Source organism: Carassius auratus, unplaced genomic scaffold, assembly GCF_003368295.1.
Source record: "Carassius auratus strain Wakin unplaced genomic scaffold, ASM336829v1 scaf_tig00011381, whole genome shotgun sequence".
Taxonomy (NCBI): Eukaryota; Metazoa; Chordata; class Actinopteri; order Cypriniformes; family Cyprinidae; genus Carassius; species Carassius auratus.
Window position 1 is genome coordinate 126,721 of NW_020524198.1, and position 16,125 is coordinate 142,845.

The 16,125-nt window shown below is 37.4% G+C and overlaps 2 protein-coding genes across 2 annotated transcripts in view; both read right to left on the bottom strand.

The window, feature by feature from the left end:
* The window catches only part of LOC113073101 (serine/threonine-protein kinase LATS1-like), a 28,460-nt gene extending 18,661 nt beyond the window's left edge, over nt 1–9,799 (bottom strand). The window contains exons 1-3 of the mRNA XM_026246009.1: nt 9,610–9,799; nt 8,503–8,937; nt 4,750–4,891 (exon numbers count right to left, since the gene is read on the bottom strand). Of these exons, the coding sequence (XP_026101794.1) occupies nt 4,750–4,891; nt 8,503–8,850 (490 nt within the window). The 5' untranslated portion in view covers nt 8,851–8,937; nt 9,610–9,799. The remainder of the gene's footprint in view (nt 1–4,749; nt 4,892–8,502; nt 8,938–9,609) is intronic.
* A 697-nt stretch (nt 9,800–10,496) lies between these two features.
* nup43 (nucleoporin 43) lies at nt 10,497–16,108 on the bottom strand. The gene is made up of 8 exons (XM_026246010.1): nt 15,888–16,108; nt 15,680–15,802; nt 15,057–15,134; nt 14,827–14,989; nt 13,834–13,969; nt 13,123–13,274; nt 12,425–12,541; nt 10,497–10,931 (listed from the first exon to the last, which is right to left on the bottom strand). The coding sequence occupies exons 1-8, from the start codon at nt 16,077–16,079 to the stop codon at nt 10,702–10,704; spliced, it is 1,191 nt and encodes a 396-aa protein (XP_026101795.1). The 5' UTR covers nt 16,080–16,108; the 3' UTR covers nt 10,497–10,701.
* Between the last annotated feature and the right edge of the window lie 17 nt (nt 16,109–16,125).

A 16,125-nucleotide genomic window follows, 5' to 3' on the forward strand; every position in this document is an offset into this window, starting at 1 on the left:
GTATGGAGGGATGTGTTGATGATGTGTGAGTGCAAGTACAACTGCAGGAGAAATGGCTTGAAGGAGATGAGATGGAATAGGATCAAGCGGGCAAGTAGTAGGGTGATTAGAAAGGATGCGTTCTGAGACTTCTGCCTCAGAGAGTGAAGAGAAGGATGTAAATGAGTATGTTCGCTGGTGATATGAGCTTGATTGGTTTTGGTGTAGGAAAACTGTGCACTAATATGTTTCATTTTATTAATGAAAAATGTGGCAAAGTCGTCAGCTATTAGAGATGAAGCAGGGGGGGGGGGGGAGGCGGACAAAGATGTGAGGAAAATGTTTTAAAAAGCATGCGAGAGTTAGACGAATTGTTAATTTTGTTATGGTAGTATGTCATTTTAGCAATGGAGACATTATCAGAGAAGGAAAATAGGAGTGACTGATACACATTAAGGTCAGCATTATTTTTGGATTTGCGCCACATCCTTTCAGCAGCTCTAAGCTTAGAACGGTGTCGCGTAAAACATCAGATAACCAAAGGGCAGAAGGGGTGTTACGGGCTGGCCTGGAATATAAGGGGCAAACAGTGTCTAAACAAGATGTAAGAGAAAATGTAATTTTAGAAAAGAAAAACAGCACAAATAAGTTAATGTTCAGCTTTATATTGTATTTAGCCTTCAAACAAACAACAAATGGGAAATCACTGACAAATAATTATCTCAGATTAACCTAATTAATATTAATATCTTTAACTTCAGAATATAGGCTAATATACACTTCCAGTCAAAAGTTTTTGAAAAAAAGATGTTTAATGTTTTTAAAAAAAATGATCTTCTGTTCACTAAGCCTGCATTTATTTGATCAAAAATACATCAAGAATAGTAACATTGTGAAACCTTTTTCTTTATATTTGGAAATATTTTAAAATGTTATTTATTCCTGTGATTTCAAAGCTATATTTTTAGTATCATTACTCCAGTCACATGATCCTTCAGAAATCATTCTTATATTGTGATTTGCTGCTTAAAATAATTATGTTGAAAATAGCAGTGTAGAATTTTTTCAGTTTTCATTGATGAATAGATAGTTCAGAAGAACAGCATTTATCTGAAATAAAAATTGTAAAATTATAAAAAGGTCTTTGTCATCAGGTTTGATCCATTTAAAGCATCCTTGCTAAATAAAAATGTAATTTATTTCCCAAAAAATAAATAAATAAATAAAGTTGTTACAAATGCTTTTTATTTCAGATAAATGCTGATATTTGGATCTTTCCATTCATCAAAGAATTCAGAAAAAAAAAAAAAAATACTCAACTGTTTTAAATATTGATGAACAAATCATCATATTAGAATGATTCCTGAAGATCACTGAAGACTGGAGTAATGATCGAGCGGCAACCTCGCGCTCTCTCTCTCGAGAAGCCAATAAGGAAATGACTAAAACTGCAATTCATCGACTGGCCGCTTGAGGCTGGCTGCAGAAGAGAGTCAGTCCCATAGACTCTCCATGTTAAAATGACCTTGAACTTTACAGCAGAAAAAACATGTTTACAGCCCGTTTCAAAAAATTATTTTGGTCTATATTGCTAATTTTGCCCTTCATGACAACTGTGAGGGGGGGTGATTTTTTTTTTTTAAAACTCATCCATTTAAATTATGTTAAGACTTAAAGTTCTGCATAATTAAGCGCGTGGCCACTTGAGTGACAGGTGGATTGCCGCTGCTGACAATGATGCACGCTAGGGGGGGCGTGGATTCACCAATCAGCTCCTGCCTTTTTGCCCATTTTCGATTGTCCGGGGGAGTTGCGCGGTGACGCGCTGCCAAGATGGCGACAGCCCGCTCTGCACACTTTGAACTTCAAAACCGCTATTAAGGAGTCTATGGGTGACGTCACGGACACTACGTCCATATTTTTTTACAGTCTGTGGTAATGATGCTCAGAAATTCTTCTGCGCATCACAGAAATAAACTACATTTTTCAAATAAAGCAGTTATTTTAAATAGTAAAAATATTTCAAAATTAAACTGTTTTGCTTCACTGTGGATCAAATAAAAGCAGTCTTTGTGAACAGAAGAATTCTTTAAAAGAAAAACATTCTGTACAAAAATATTTCTTTTTTAAACCATTAAAAGTCTTACTGTTCAAAACTTTTGACTGGTAGTGTAATCTGGTTATTCTTATAGATTAAAACAAATGTTCTTTAGAAGTATAAAGAGTATGAAGAGTGCTCTGAGCTGCTGCAGAGAAGAAAAAAAAACGTGTTGCTGCAGACGGACTTAAAAATGCAAACTTGTCCACCAGCAGGAGGCGCTGTGAGAGCAGCAGAACCAGTGGTTTCTCCAGTAACAGCTGTAGTTAATCAAAGTAGCTCCGCTCATGAGTGCTTCTTTAGCAGATATAATGAAAACAGCATCAAAACTATTCTGAAGACAGTCGGCTCCCTTCAGATACACATTCATAAAAAACACCCGCAACACATTTTGATTTTAAAATTTGCAATGCTCATGTTTATTTGCAATGTTCATATTTAACGAAGTCAGATGCTACAAATAAATCAATGAATGGTAAACAATGGTAATTTATATCCAAATATCGGAGTGTTATCACGTTACAGAAAAAAATTATATCATTATAAATACTGATATTGAATTATTGTCCAGCCAATGAGGTGAGGGGCGGGACGTTCAGACGCACACTCGGGGGTTAAGCCAATCACAACACACTTAGCCGGCTAACAAATCTCCCATTGTGTATTTCTGAGGAATGGGCTTCATAAAAACATAGGAAAATAATTTTTTTTTTTTTTTAAACAAAGCATGAACAAGTTAGACTGCCCCCCATAAACATAGTTTGAATTACAGAAAATATCAGTTTTGGTGGGGGTCCAAGGTTATAATAGTTAATGAAAAAGAACGAAAAACAAAAACTAGAAAACATTGTTGTTAACTGAAATAAAAATAAAAACGAGGCATATATTACAAGAAAAAAAAAAAAAAAAACTAAAACACACATTACAGTTTGGTAAAACTAACTAAAATAAAATAATATTATAGAGTAAATGTCCTTAGATTTCATCTTTGTCAAGGTATTTCATTCGCTATTTAAGACACACAGTGTATTCATTCACCTGAAATTCCTTTCCCTGCTCTCAGTCACTCATGCGTCTCTCACATGCGCGCGCACACACACACACACACACACACACACACACACACACACACACACACACAGCCTCCATGAGAACGAGTGTTCGTTCGACGTTGAAAGCAAGTTAGAATAGTGCGACAACCTCCTCTACTACCAATGTAAACAATGAACTGTGCTGGCGGGTATCCTCCCAAAATGTTGCACTTGGCGATCACGGTGGGGATTGATATGGTAGTGGACCATGAAGGTCATAGAAGAAGTGAAGGAGCAGTACCCCCCAATTATGGTGGGGTAATTTGGACTCTTCCCATAAACACAATCAAGCCTAGAAATAATAATTATAAAAAAAATAATAATAATAAATAAATAAACGGTAAACCACCCCTTTTAAGTAAGGTCTTTATACACATCTGAAAACATAGTTATGTATATTTAATTTCTGATAAAAGATCGCAGAATTGCATCTTTAATTAAAACTTTATGAATCTGTAACTCAAAGCATATTTAACCAAATTATTGTCTCTAGAGTTTTTCTTTTTAGCCAAGTAACAAGCTTTGGACGCTGAATTGCTTTTGTGAGGTAAATGCATTTGTTTTACTGACATCTCCCCAAGTTTGAAACTCTGGTTAAGTGATTACAAGATTTCAGGTAATTGCACTGTATCTTTCAACATACTTTCTGATGTTCAGTCATGTGTACTTTGGGCTACAACTAGCACTAAAGAGGAAAAGATTATCTCTTTCACCTTCAAGCACATTTTTTGTTTCATATAATTACTATGCATACTGCTCTCTTCATGAACTATCTGCTTATGTTAATGCCCATGTAATGGTTTACAATAACACCATATTCTCTTCTTCAGAGGTGCTCAGTCCTCCTCCTGGAACTCTACCATAGCTAATCAACAGCTACGTCAAGAATAGCATTTAATATGCAAATTTTAGCATGCCTGGAATACCTAGGTAAACTACTAAAGTTGGCAATGTGACAGTGTAGATTCATTCTACAATTCAATGCACTCATCCTTTCATTACCAATGTGATGCATAAAGAAAAAAGTCATGATCGACTTTTCATCAGACTACCATAAGTTTTAGATAAAACAGTTTTACTAAAACATTAGATCATTGGCAACAGAAAGAAAAGATTAATTGTTCTGAAGACAAATAAGATTTGTACACATCCACACACACATTCAGATCTAATGTGGATTCAATATATCTAGTCATAAATCATGCAAATCATAATAATAAAAAAACAACAACAACTCTGAGTTTTCTAAATGACTAATCAAGTAGCAAGTGTTAAGGACCTTAATATTTCTAACAACAGGCCATGCAAAAACATAAAATAAAATACTAATTATGGATTCAATGGACTAGCTATCAATTCTTTGTTTAAAGCCATATGGATGAAAAAAACAAAAACAACAACAAGTGTAATTAGGCTGGATTAGACAACTGTCAGAGACTACAGAACTATTACATCTGGACCCCCATAATGTCTTACTGCAACCCGAAACAATTCCAGCAATTCATAACTAATTGTTATGTTGTTATCAAAATAAATTAATACATCAAATCATGGAAGGGGCTAGCTGGTGGTTCTACCTACCTGGATGTTTTATGGCCGTGTTGACAGGACGTGCTGTTATCTGCTCCCTCGCAGGCTCCTGGAAGTTCATCCTACTGATGTACTCGATGGCTGCCTCCACGCTATGACTGTTCGTCTGCTTCAGAGCGTGAACCACCATCTCCTGTACACATGCACACATGCATTAATATATGCATTACTACTGAGACCCAATCAAATACGCTGGCCCTCATTAACTGGCGTTTAAATACAAACGGTTAAAACCCTGCACAAGAACTGCTATTAGAGATAGCCATAAGCTCACAAAACTTTTATTGGCATTTGTGCGATAATGTTTTATTATTTCTTTGCTCTCTGTAACACTTGCCGGTGATTGGTGAGTGGCATTATGGGGTCTATGACATTTTTGGATTATGCAAACTGCGTAACTGACAGCGATCCCAGGCAAATGATTTCCTAAAGTACATAGCTGCACTAGTTTCATGTCACCTCGTATCACTGCACATGCTCTTATCACAAAACAACATAATCTGCAAATCAATATCATGTGCCCTTTTACTTTTAGTTATTTGGCAAGCAACGATGCACAAATTGGGATAATGTACATACAGTCGCTTCACACTGAGTCCTGATCACCCTGTCTGGGTGTCTGAATATACATCATACTTTACTAAAGTATTCTCAGTACAGTCATTTATATAATAAAATGAAATGAACCATTGAGGTTAAAATATTGTTTGGCCTCTTTGTCTGTCTGTACAACCACAGTAAGAGAACAAAATCTGTTTTGACAACATCTATGCACATAGACCACATGAAAGAAAAACACAAACAAACAACGTATTTAATCTTATTGGAAAGAAATGTGTGTATCACACAGTGTTGCCAAGTCCAAACTGAGGCCATCCTTAAAAGTATTCTTGTTTGCCGTAACCCGACCAGCTCTGTCAATTTAGGACAGACTCAATTCTTTTTTTTTTTTTTAGTCTGACCGACTTGCCGATTGTAAATATGCGTTGAGACCGACCTTTTTTTTATGCTTCAAACAACTAATACAAAAGCAAGAAAATAATATTAATTATATTCGAGTATTGTAAATATAAATTTCCTAGGCTTACATACAAACGAAGGCCATCTTCTTTAAAAAAAAAAAAAAAACTTGTGACGTCATCTATGTTTACACTATTGGTTAACGGATGTCACACTATGCTTCGCTTTGTCTCATTCACTGTCAGAGTCAACTGTTCTCGCTTGATAATGATGGCTGCGGCGGCAGTAAACAAAATGTTCACGGTCACTGTTCAAAGTCATACGGGTTCGGGCACCATAATACATCTAAAACAATTCATTAAAACAGCTCGACACCGCTTTAACTTGGCACAAAGTTCTGGAACCATCCCTTCTCCCAGCTAGTCTAAAACTGTGACCGTGTCGACTGTCACTTTATGTTCGAAAAACTATTGCACGAATCGATTGGACCAACCAACACAAGTTTTGAAAACGAAAATAGGAAATTGATTTTAACGACCTTCTCTTGTAGCGTCACACAGCAGCTGCAGCTTCGGACACACACGCATAACAGCAAATAATACTTCTGCACACAGTTTCTCTTTTTACAACAGAAATGTGAATTCTGCCGGTATTCAGACGGTCTCATACAGATTCGGGCTAGGGTTGTCAAAATAGCTGAAAAAACAAATTCAAACTTTTTACTTACATATGATCAAATTTTGAATTGTATTCAAATTTAAAATACATAATTTCAGTTAGGGTGAAGAAAAGCTTTTTGCTTGTCTTCTGAGGCCTCGAGAATATTATGAATAATATAGGCCTTGTAATATAGGCCTCGAGCGCATCGAGCAAAATATTATTGCATGTTTATTCAAAGCATTAGAATACATGACTGTGAAAACATAATATTTAAAATAAGTTTATGAACCTATTATTAATTAAGTTGCTTAAAGAACTATACACAAAACAGCGTCATGTATGCATATATTGTTAAATAAATAAAGAGCGGAAGAACAGTAACACAAGAATACATTTTTTCATTTAAAAACATGAGATGCAGTGGGATATGGGGAACAAAAACCCAACATAAAGTCTCGAAATATTTTTAGAAAATTAAATACATTAATTTTACATGTCTTTCTAAACATGCAGCTCTCTTGTGCGAGACACGAGTCCAACGGTGTCCCTCTATAAAATGGGCGAAATATGCGCTCTGTGTGAAGCGCTTGGTTTCAGTTTTGATATAAACAAGATTTTCTCCACATTGATGTTCTCTCTCTTTTTTTTTTTTTGAAGTGGCTTCAACTGGATAGGCTAACATAACATAACCTTATAATGCAATGCCACATATATCGTCATCGCATCTCGTGCGCTACTGATAAAGATCAAGTATACTTCGGCCTTCCACACACTGTCTGCATTATGTCTTTTTCGTCATCTGCGTGCGGGCATTTTTTGAGACAAGAGGTGAAAGATGAGACAGCAGTGTCGAGCTCGTCCGCCTTTGAAAGTTGTGTAAACACAGCTGTGCGCGCGGCGAGATGGAATGGAACATGGACTGTGAATACCGGAGCTCATAAGGCAGCTTCCTTAATGCACACCTAAAATTGTGTGAATGTGGATTTTTATTTTAAATTCAATGAATATTCGAAATTCTATTTTTTTTGGACAGCCCTAGAATCGCCGTATACGATTTATTGTTTTTGTTGACATTTCTAATCGTAAACACAGCCATGTTGAAGCCTGCAGTAAATGTTTTGCATTATGGCAGTCCACTCTGCTTATTGTTTTTCGAAAATGTTGCACTCCTGTTTGTCATTGTGTAAATAACTTCACGCCAATAAATAATCAGAAATATTGGTCTTTACATTCGTCCTGCCTGTTGTCCGTGGATTTACCTATATTAGTGTTATTTGCTGTATAAAACTTATTTAAACATGCAAAATCGGTTTTACAATCGATTCAATGAAACAGGATTTTTTTTCACAAAAGTGACAACACAAGAAAGTAAAGTAAACGCTCTCTCATTTGTAGGTTGCATTTGATGCAAGTAAAACAGTACCTCACTTTTTTTTTTTCTTCTCACCTGAAATTCATGCAATAATCATGTTTTTGACAAAGATTTTAATTTGTTTGTGCTCTATATAGCCTGCATCAAAATGAGGTTTGCAATTATGCGACCGAAGGCACAGGTTGAAGACCCAGTCAGTGACGTCACGATATGCTAATTTGTTTAAATTCATACCTGTCATCACATCACCAAAATTTTCTTTTTTTTTTTTTTTTTATACATTGAAACTTACAAAATATATATATATATAGGCCGACCCCTTTTTATTAAAAACATTACTGTTACTGCAAACCAAAATATTTTTAAGGATGGCCCGAGCTACTCTAACACTCTTTCAGCAGGTTTAAGCGACCACAAGAACATGATATTTAGCCCCTAAAATGTGTATTTTACCCCTCAGAACTCTATTTTTACAGATCCTCCAGTTTTTGTTGTGATAGTCTGGCAGCCCTTCCCTCAGTGTTAGTGAGCATCGGAGTATGACACGTTGCGCTCGTGTCTCCAACCAAAGCTGGTCTGGCAACATACCATTTCTGTCATTCCTCAAATAAGTGAAATTATAAAGTGACTGTAGAGAAAACTCCCAGCACAAATTATTAATATGACACATTTGGTGGTGGTGGTGGTGGTGGTGGGGGGGGGGCAAACTTGTATGTTCTCAGTAAAATCTCAGTATGTTCCATCCAGATTACCTGATCGAAGCCAGCGTCCTGCAGCTTCTGCAGCATGTGTCTGTTGATATCTGCATTGTTTCCGCTGGAGGAAGCCTTATTAGCAAACGGTATGAGTGATTCGCGGATCTCCTGCAGTGCTCGGTGATGCTGGGGGTTCCTAGGGTTGTTGCTGCGCCCCTGTTGTCTGGGATCGTCCGGTGGTCCCTTTCCAACGCTCACGTCAGCTCTGGGAACGTCTGCCGACCGGGACAGATTCCTCAAGCTCTCTCGGATCTCCTGCAGCATCTGTTGACTATTGCCACCGCTCGCAGGGAACGTGTTGGGTCGCATCTGTCTGTATCCCTCGGGTTTCTCGCCCCTCTTCATGTAAGTATGTTAAGTGCCAAGGTGGTGAAGAAGAGACTCCTGGGTGCAAGTGTGAAACTGTCTGGACTTCAGCGTTTGGCCTGCACACTACAGAGACATCAGTAAACATGCATGAGGGAATACAGAAGAATCATTATAAACACTAACATAACTTCAGCTGCATGATTAAAGCTTGTAACAGCTACATGGATATACTCAAAAAAAAAAGAAAAGAATGAAGGACTATGCTTTTTTTTTTTTTTTACGTGTTTCTTCATTGGATTTTTACTTTGTTTTAGTGATATTGATAGTTCAAGGCCATAAAACCCCATTCAGTTTTGTGGTAGGTGTAGATATGCCTTTCTAAAGCTTACAAATATTTAAGGCTAAATTAAAAGCCCATCAACACCAGTGATTATGATGATCATAATAAGTTACTGCAGTGCTAATTACGATATATGAATTTCTCTTTAATCTAAATTCGGCCCACTGCATGTGTCTGTGATGTCTAGTTAGGCATCTCTATAGGTTTTAAAACACAGTCGCAGTGTCCAATTGATTCACGCTCTGTTAATTCAGCTCGGCCTGAAACTGCTGAAGAGTGCAGAAGTATTGCCACATGAAGCCCTTAAAAAGTTAAACCTTATTCCCATTGAATAACGACTATTTTACAGCTGATAAATCATTTATGAATCGGTGCAACAGGTGACTGAGGCCTAAAGCTGAGGCGATAGCATACTGCTACCATACACCGTAGACAAACGAAATACGTTCACCTACCATTTACTGTTGGTGAGGCATCGTGTTTGGACACGTATAGACCCCTGTGAGCTTTTAAATCGCGAGCACCTCCTCTGCTGTGTCTGACAGATACATGTATTTGTTGACGGATTGTCTGCCTCTCTTCGGTATTTACTGTCGTCTTGAGTTTTACAACGGCTGTCATGACATGCGCGTCACAAGAGCCCGGATGTTGTAAAACCCCTTTAACTCCGCCCCCAGAGGACTCCCTTCTGTGTGGTCGCGACTCGCGAGTCAGTAGAAGCGAAGCGCCCAGTTTGTCACATAATAAATTTACCTCCTAACCATGATTTGTTTCCAACATATTCACCTATATTTTGAGTTGACTACGAAAAAGAGATATTCTAAATGATAAATACTTTTTCGTCACAACACTGTAATGTGGTCATTTCTGGTGTTCCTGGGGTCTCTATTATTTTTCTCCAAGTCAAGAAACACTATTGTGCAGTTTTTCATCAGTTAGTTGTCCTAAAACCAAAATGTGTTCTTGTCTCAGCCAGGACAACTTTGATGAACTTCTTGTGCATGTAATGAGTTATAATTAATTTGCATACAAGTCTTTTTTCACACAGTATTGTGTATTTGTATAGATGTATTTGTGCTTTTATCACTCTATATGTCAAGCTTGATCTCACACACAATACAGCAGTAGTGACGTTTAGTTTAAAACATGAAGAATTTGTATGTTTCTAGCGCACACATTGTTTCACTTCCGATGATGTTGATAATTCATATTGCAAAAGGTGGTTAATTTTAGTCTCTACTTTGGTAAACTCTTTCAATAAATTGTTGACTGATGCATTTGTTCAACAATCGTAGCTATGAGAAGCCTATGCAAGTAAATATTGGCTTTGACAAAACACCACTTGCAGGTCAATTAACTTTTATTTGGTTCCCATCATTGTATCCAAACTCACAGAGTACTTCAACAAAACTAGACACAGACGGGCTGTACACATGGCCATTTTAATGATTTGATCATTCTGGTGTAGTTTCAACCAACTGGACAAAGCTATTTAGCATATAAAAATATTCCAAGCCTTCTCTTTCATACATGTTTTGGGTCCGTGATCAAACAGGAAGTTGTCTGTGGACGTACACGGCCTCTCCGTCAGTGCCGCACACTAAACACTGCTCCAGCACATCGAGGCTGTTGACAGACAGTGTCTGGCTGGGCAGCATGTGAGTCGCCTCCAGTCTGTTTCTGCTGGAGTCCCCAGCAAGCCAAGCGCTGACCACAGAGTCGTCCTCCCCGGGCAGCGGCACGGCACTGTGAGAGACCACCCTGCTGTTCCAGCCCCCTGAAACAAACCAGGAATCACAACAGCACATGAACAGACCAACTAAAAATAAAACCGTCATAGTCACAGTAGCTTTACTAGTCCATATGTGACCCTGGCCTAGACCACAAAAAAAAAAAAGAGATTTTTACATTATCTGAAAGCTGAATAAATCATTTCCACACACACAGAGAACTATAATTTATGGGATTCACTCCAGTCTTTAAATGCGGATGTTAATATCCTAATGATTTTTGGCATAAAATAAAAAAATATATATAATTTTGACCCATACAATGTTTTTTTTTTGGCTATTGCTACAGGTATTCCCCAAAAACTTAAGACACACATGATCAGACTAACCGGTTTAGCTTTGCTTCTTAAGCAACATAAGAGGAGTTCAAATTGTTATACAATTGCAGGATTGAATCATAGAAAGTTCATTATATGAATGTGTGTTATATGAGAAGAAAACAACAGAAGGAACAGAACTGTATGTATCTCGGGTGATGGGTGTCAGACTGGTACGACTGCGATTAGAGCCAGAAATATATGAACAAAAACTTGAGTGCACCTTTTTTACCTTGACACACAAAAAAAACAATATAACACGGCGAGCATCTCAAATGAATCTCCTGTGATCACTTGCGATGAGATTTCACAGAGAAAAATTAGAAAGGAGGCAAATGAAAAGGGATAACCGAAGGCAACAGAAATGTATTGTTATAGTACAATAAATCAAAATAAATTTAAAGATGTGAGTGAATCTGATAAATGATAGTTTTTTGTGTGTATGAAACAGATCTCACTCTCAAAACAACCATATCAACGTTTTACACTCTCAAAATGAAACCTGTTATTTTCAACAGAGCTGTCATGTTTCATTTATGTTTGAAAGATTAAGTGTATAATATGGAAGTGTTGCAACATTTATAAAATCTCTTTGGGCTCGGCTCATAAAGCGATGCAGTTTATGCAGTTAAAGGCAGGTGCAGGTCACAATATTTTGGTTTGTGGCTTATTGCCAAGATAACGCGCTGGGATTTAGATTTATTATGGTCTTATTCTTATTTCTTTATTGCAAGATTAAATACATCATCATTAAAAGCTAATTTCATAGTTTATTTCCATAGACTGATGATGATTTTTCAGTAGTACAATGCAGTTGTCACTCCCATAAAGTATTGCTCTGTGTGTACAAAACAAACATTGAAAACCAAATCCATCTGCAGTTTGTTTAAGGCATATAAGACATGACTCGGCCAGGTGTAAATGCATCTGGCTGTTGTTATATATGGTCACCTTTCTGATCTACATCAGCAACTTGACGCACATGAGCAAACACTCATGGATGAGATGTAGCAATTGGTTTGAAAATTCATCTATGGGAATAATACTTTTTTTTGTTTTGTTTACATGGTCAAGTATAAATGCAATGTGCATATTAAATCAGATAATAATCTGATCGATACCAATATTGATGTTGTTATAGTTGTGAGGGAGTCTTGTCTTACTCTGTAGGAGTGTGCTCATGTCCGACCCGGAAGTCGTCTCCCAGTGGAGCAGAGAGCCATCCTCGGAGCATGTGAACAAGTGATTGGGGTTTGATGGATGGAAATGTACTTCCCACACTGTAGAGAAATCAGATCAGAATCATTTTCTGTCCTTGTAAATGATATCAGTTGCTTGCAAATTAAACTGGCCAAGACTTAAACTAAACTGACGAATAAGGTTTTTCCTACTGTATATCTTGTGTAATATCGCTTAAAAAAACCTGTTAACTTTTAGGCGACCGTGTAAGTAATCAAGTTACAATCAGGAATGTTATAATGAAACTGAAGCAGCGACAGATCTTTGCTTTAATATTGTGATGTACATCCAAATGAAACAGATTATCGAAAAAGAAAAAAAATGCAGGGTGGGGACTTGGTTCTGTGCATCAGTTGTTGATTGGATTTTGAGTCTTCGTTATGACTGATTAAACATTGTGAGGTCAAAACATTAAAAAAAAGAAGAAACAATGCACGGATGAATTGCAGTTTCAGTTTCAGAGCATCGTTCTAAATGTATATATTTTGCATATATATGAGATTTTATATATATATATATATATATATATATATATATATATATATATATATATATATATATATATATATATATATATATATATATATATATATAATATATATATAATTCGAAGGGTACTCACTTTCCGCTGAATGTGCCTCTATGAGAGAGAAGGGTGTATTGCCCTGCCTCACGTCCCAGATACACAGCATCCCATCCTGTCCTCCAGTGGCCACTATGTGCTGCTGGTTTGGGTGTTTATCCACACAATGCAAGGGCACTCGGTCCCCAGTGCTGCATCAGCAGAAGAAAATGTAATAAGATATGAACAAAGAAGGGAAACCAACTTAAGATCCAACTTTTTTAGCTCTTTCTAGAACGCTGGCAAATCAGCTCGAGTGGAAATAGTTATTTTTTGTCGACATGTAATCATCTAAGGCTTTGTGGCAAAAAAAAAAAAAAAAAGCTGCAATTATACAAGAGTTACATACATAAAATAAAAATTCGGCAAGACTTTTTGAATTAAAATATAATAAAAATTCTAAAATGTAAATAAGCTTGGGTAACTTCTTAAGATGTTAAAACATTGATAGTAAAAAAAAATCTGTCAATGCAGAGTTTACTGGAACAGGTAATCAGCAATTAATCAAAGTGTTCAATCATTGGGAATTATAATGAGAATTTGGAAAATAATAAAAACGTCACAATTGCCTTCATGCAAAATATTATTTATTGATTCTAGGGGAAAATGGATGCATTCTTTTCGGTTTTATGGAGATTTAAATAAATACAGTTTTTCTTCATAGAATAATCCTAATGTTTTTCGACTAAGTCTAATGTGAGTGAATCGTACAGAGAGAGAATTTGTGCAGGACTGTCACTCTGCTGTCTGAAGTCCCACATCTTCAGCTGACCGATGGAGTTAACCGTGAGAACCTCAGTCGTCCTCAGGAACGTGACGGCGTGAATCGTACTGCTGTCTGCGTGTTCTGTTGAAAGCCAATAACACAGTCCTGTCCGTCTACTCATATCAATCACAGGTCAAATGTAATTAAGGCACAAGTTAACCCAAAAATGAAAGTTCTGTCTTGATTTACCCTCATATACAAAGACGTAAAAAAACACTACAATTAAAGAAGACACTGGATTAAATTGTAGCTTTTTTCCCCATTTAATTAGGATTGTGGCTTGTGTGTCAGCTCAGAAAATCTGAAAATTAAACATGTGGCTAGTTTGTGATGTGATGGGTTGTCTGAGCCTGAAACTATCATCCAGTGAGATCCTTCAATCTGCAGCCAGTTTATAAGTAGACATATCTATTTGAATAAGACCACCTCCGAGCCATTTAAGCACATATGTTTATCCCTTTAAGCAAAACTTTTCTCCACAGATAACACTTAATATGTGAATAAAACAAATCAATGACTTATGTTCTATTGTGCAAATATTCTAGATCAATACTGTAGCTTTTTTGTGAAGAAAAGACTTTCAGAATTCATTATTTTCATTCACTATTAAATCTCTTAAAGGACGAAACTCTAAAAGGAGGAAAAGGAAAGTCTGTTAATCCAGATTCACACCAATGATATTCTCTAGAAGATCTGGAAATCATATAGTTCTTTTTTTTGGTAATTTTTTGGAGCTTGCAAGGACTAGTCACCATCCACTTTCACTGAAAAACAATCTTTTGCATTCCATGGATGATAAAAAAAAATACAGGTTTGGAATATGGCAAGCACATAAGGAAGGGTAATTATAACAGAATATCCATTTTTAGGTCAACCTGAAGAAAATTAAACTGTTCATATATTAAATCTTGCTTCAAAGAAAGTCACAAAAGCCTTACCAATGACACGGACCACTTCAGTCTGATCTGCTTTGTAAAGAACAACTCGTCCATCCTCACCCACAGACACTAGTTCAGGGCTTCTGCACACGACTGCGGTGCAGGGCGCAGGATCACAGGAGTATCCATGAGCCCGGTCCCACACGTGAGCCAGAGACAGAGCCTGAACACAATCACAACCGTCAGACGCTGCTGGGCATGATAAGATATCAAACAGACAAGACACATACCTGACAGTCCGGCTGAAGCTTAAAGATGGTCACAGCTCCACTGGATGATGCAGAAACCAGTCGCTCTTGATCTAGAAACTACACAGATCACGCAGAGGACGGTTTTATAAGTCCACAAACTAAAGACCTCACTCTCTTTTCTGACTCTGATGAAATGCATCGCAGGCAGCATTTAAATTATGGTTTGAAACCGTTATGAAGAGGTTTCGGCTTAAATTTTTGATTTACACAAGACAAATATGCATGAAGCTAAAGGAATGAGTAGAACATAAAAGTTTTTTTCTCAACATTTATTAATACTCATCAATGATTTTATTAGTTTAGCACCTATTTGAGATGAGTAAATACCTGCAAAAAAAAAAAGAAAGAAAAAAAGGCCTGACCTGCCAAAGAAGTGGCTAACCAGCCTGATGACCAGCTATGACCAACCAGCTGAGACTGGTTTTAGCAATTGTTTCTTCAGCAGGGATATTTTCCAAACATGCAGGCTATAACAGTTGCAACGGTGACCCCTTTTATTATTATTTTTACACAAACACACACACTAACAGAACTCTCTCTGCGCATGTCACGAGGGCACGCGCACGCAGTGGCGTAGGAGCAGCATGTTGACGCTCACTCACCTGCAGGTCCATCACATCCCCGTCATGCAGAGAGTCACACAGTAACTGCGGCTCTTCATCAAACTCTCCGTCTGTGTTAGAGGCTCCATGGTCTCCCACTGACCAGATCGACACTCTGTTATTCTGCAGACACACAGTGAATTATGAGTACGAGCGAAACATTAATGTGACGTGCACTGTTTGACTTCATCTGAACTAGCACTCTTGCCTCATTGTCCCAGGATCCTGCGGCGAACACTTCTGGCTGCTGTAATAAAGCCGCAGAAATCGGCCGCCAGCGCGTCTTACTGATCTTCTGCGAGATGTATTTGGCTATCGGGTCCATGGAATCTCGGTGTGCTCGTGTTGACCTGTTGTTTAGTTCGGTCTGCTTCTCGTGTAGCAGTGTCTCCCGCCACATCCGCCTGCCGTGTGCGCTTAGTACGGCGGCCTCAAAGCACCAAACG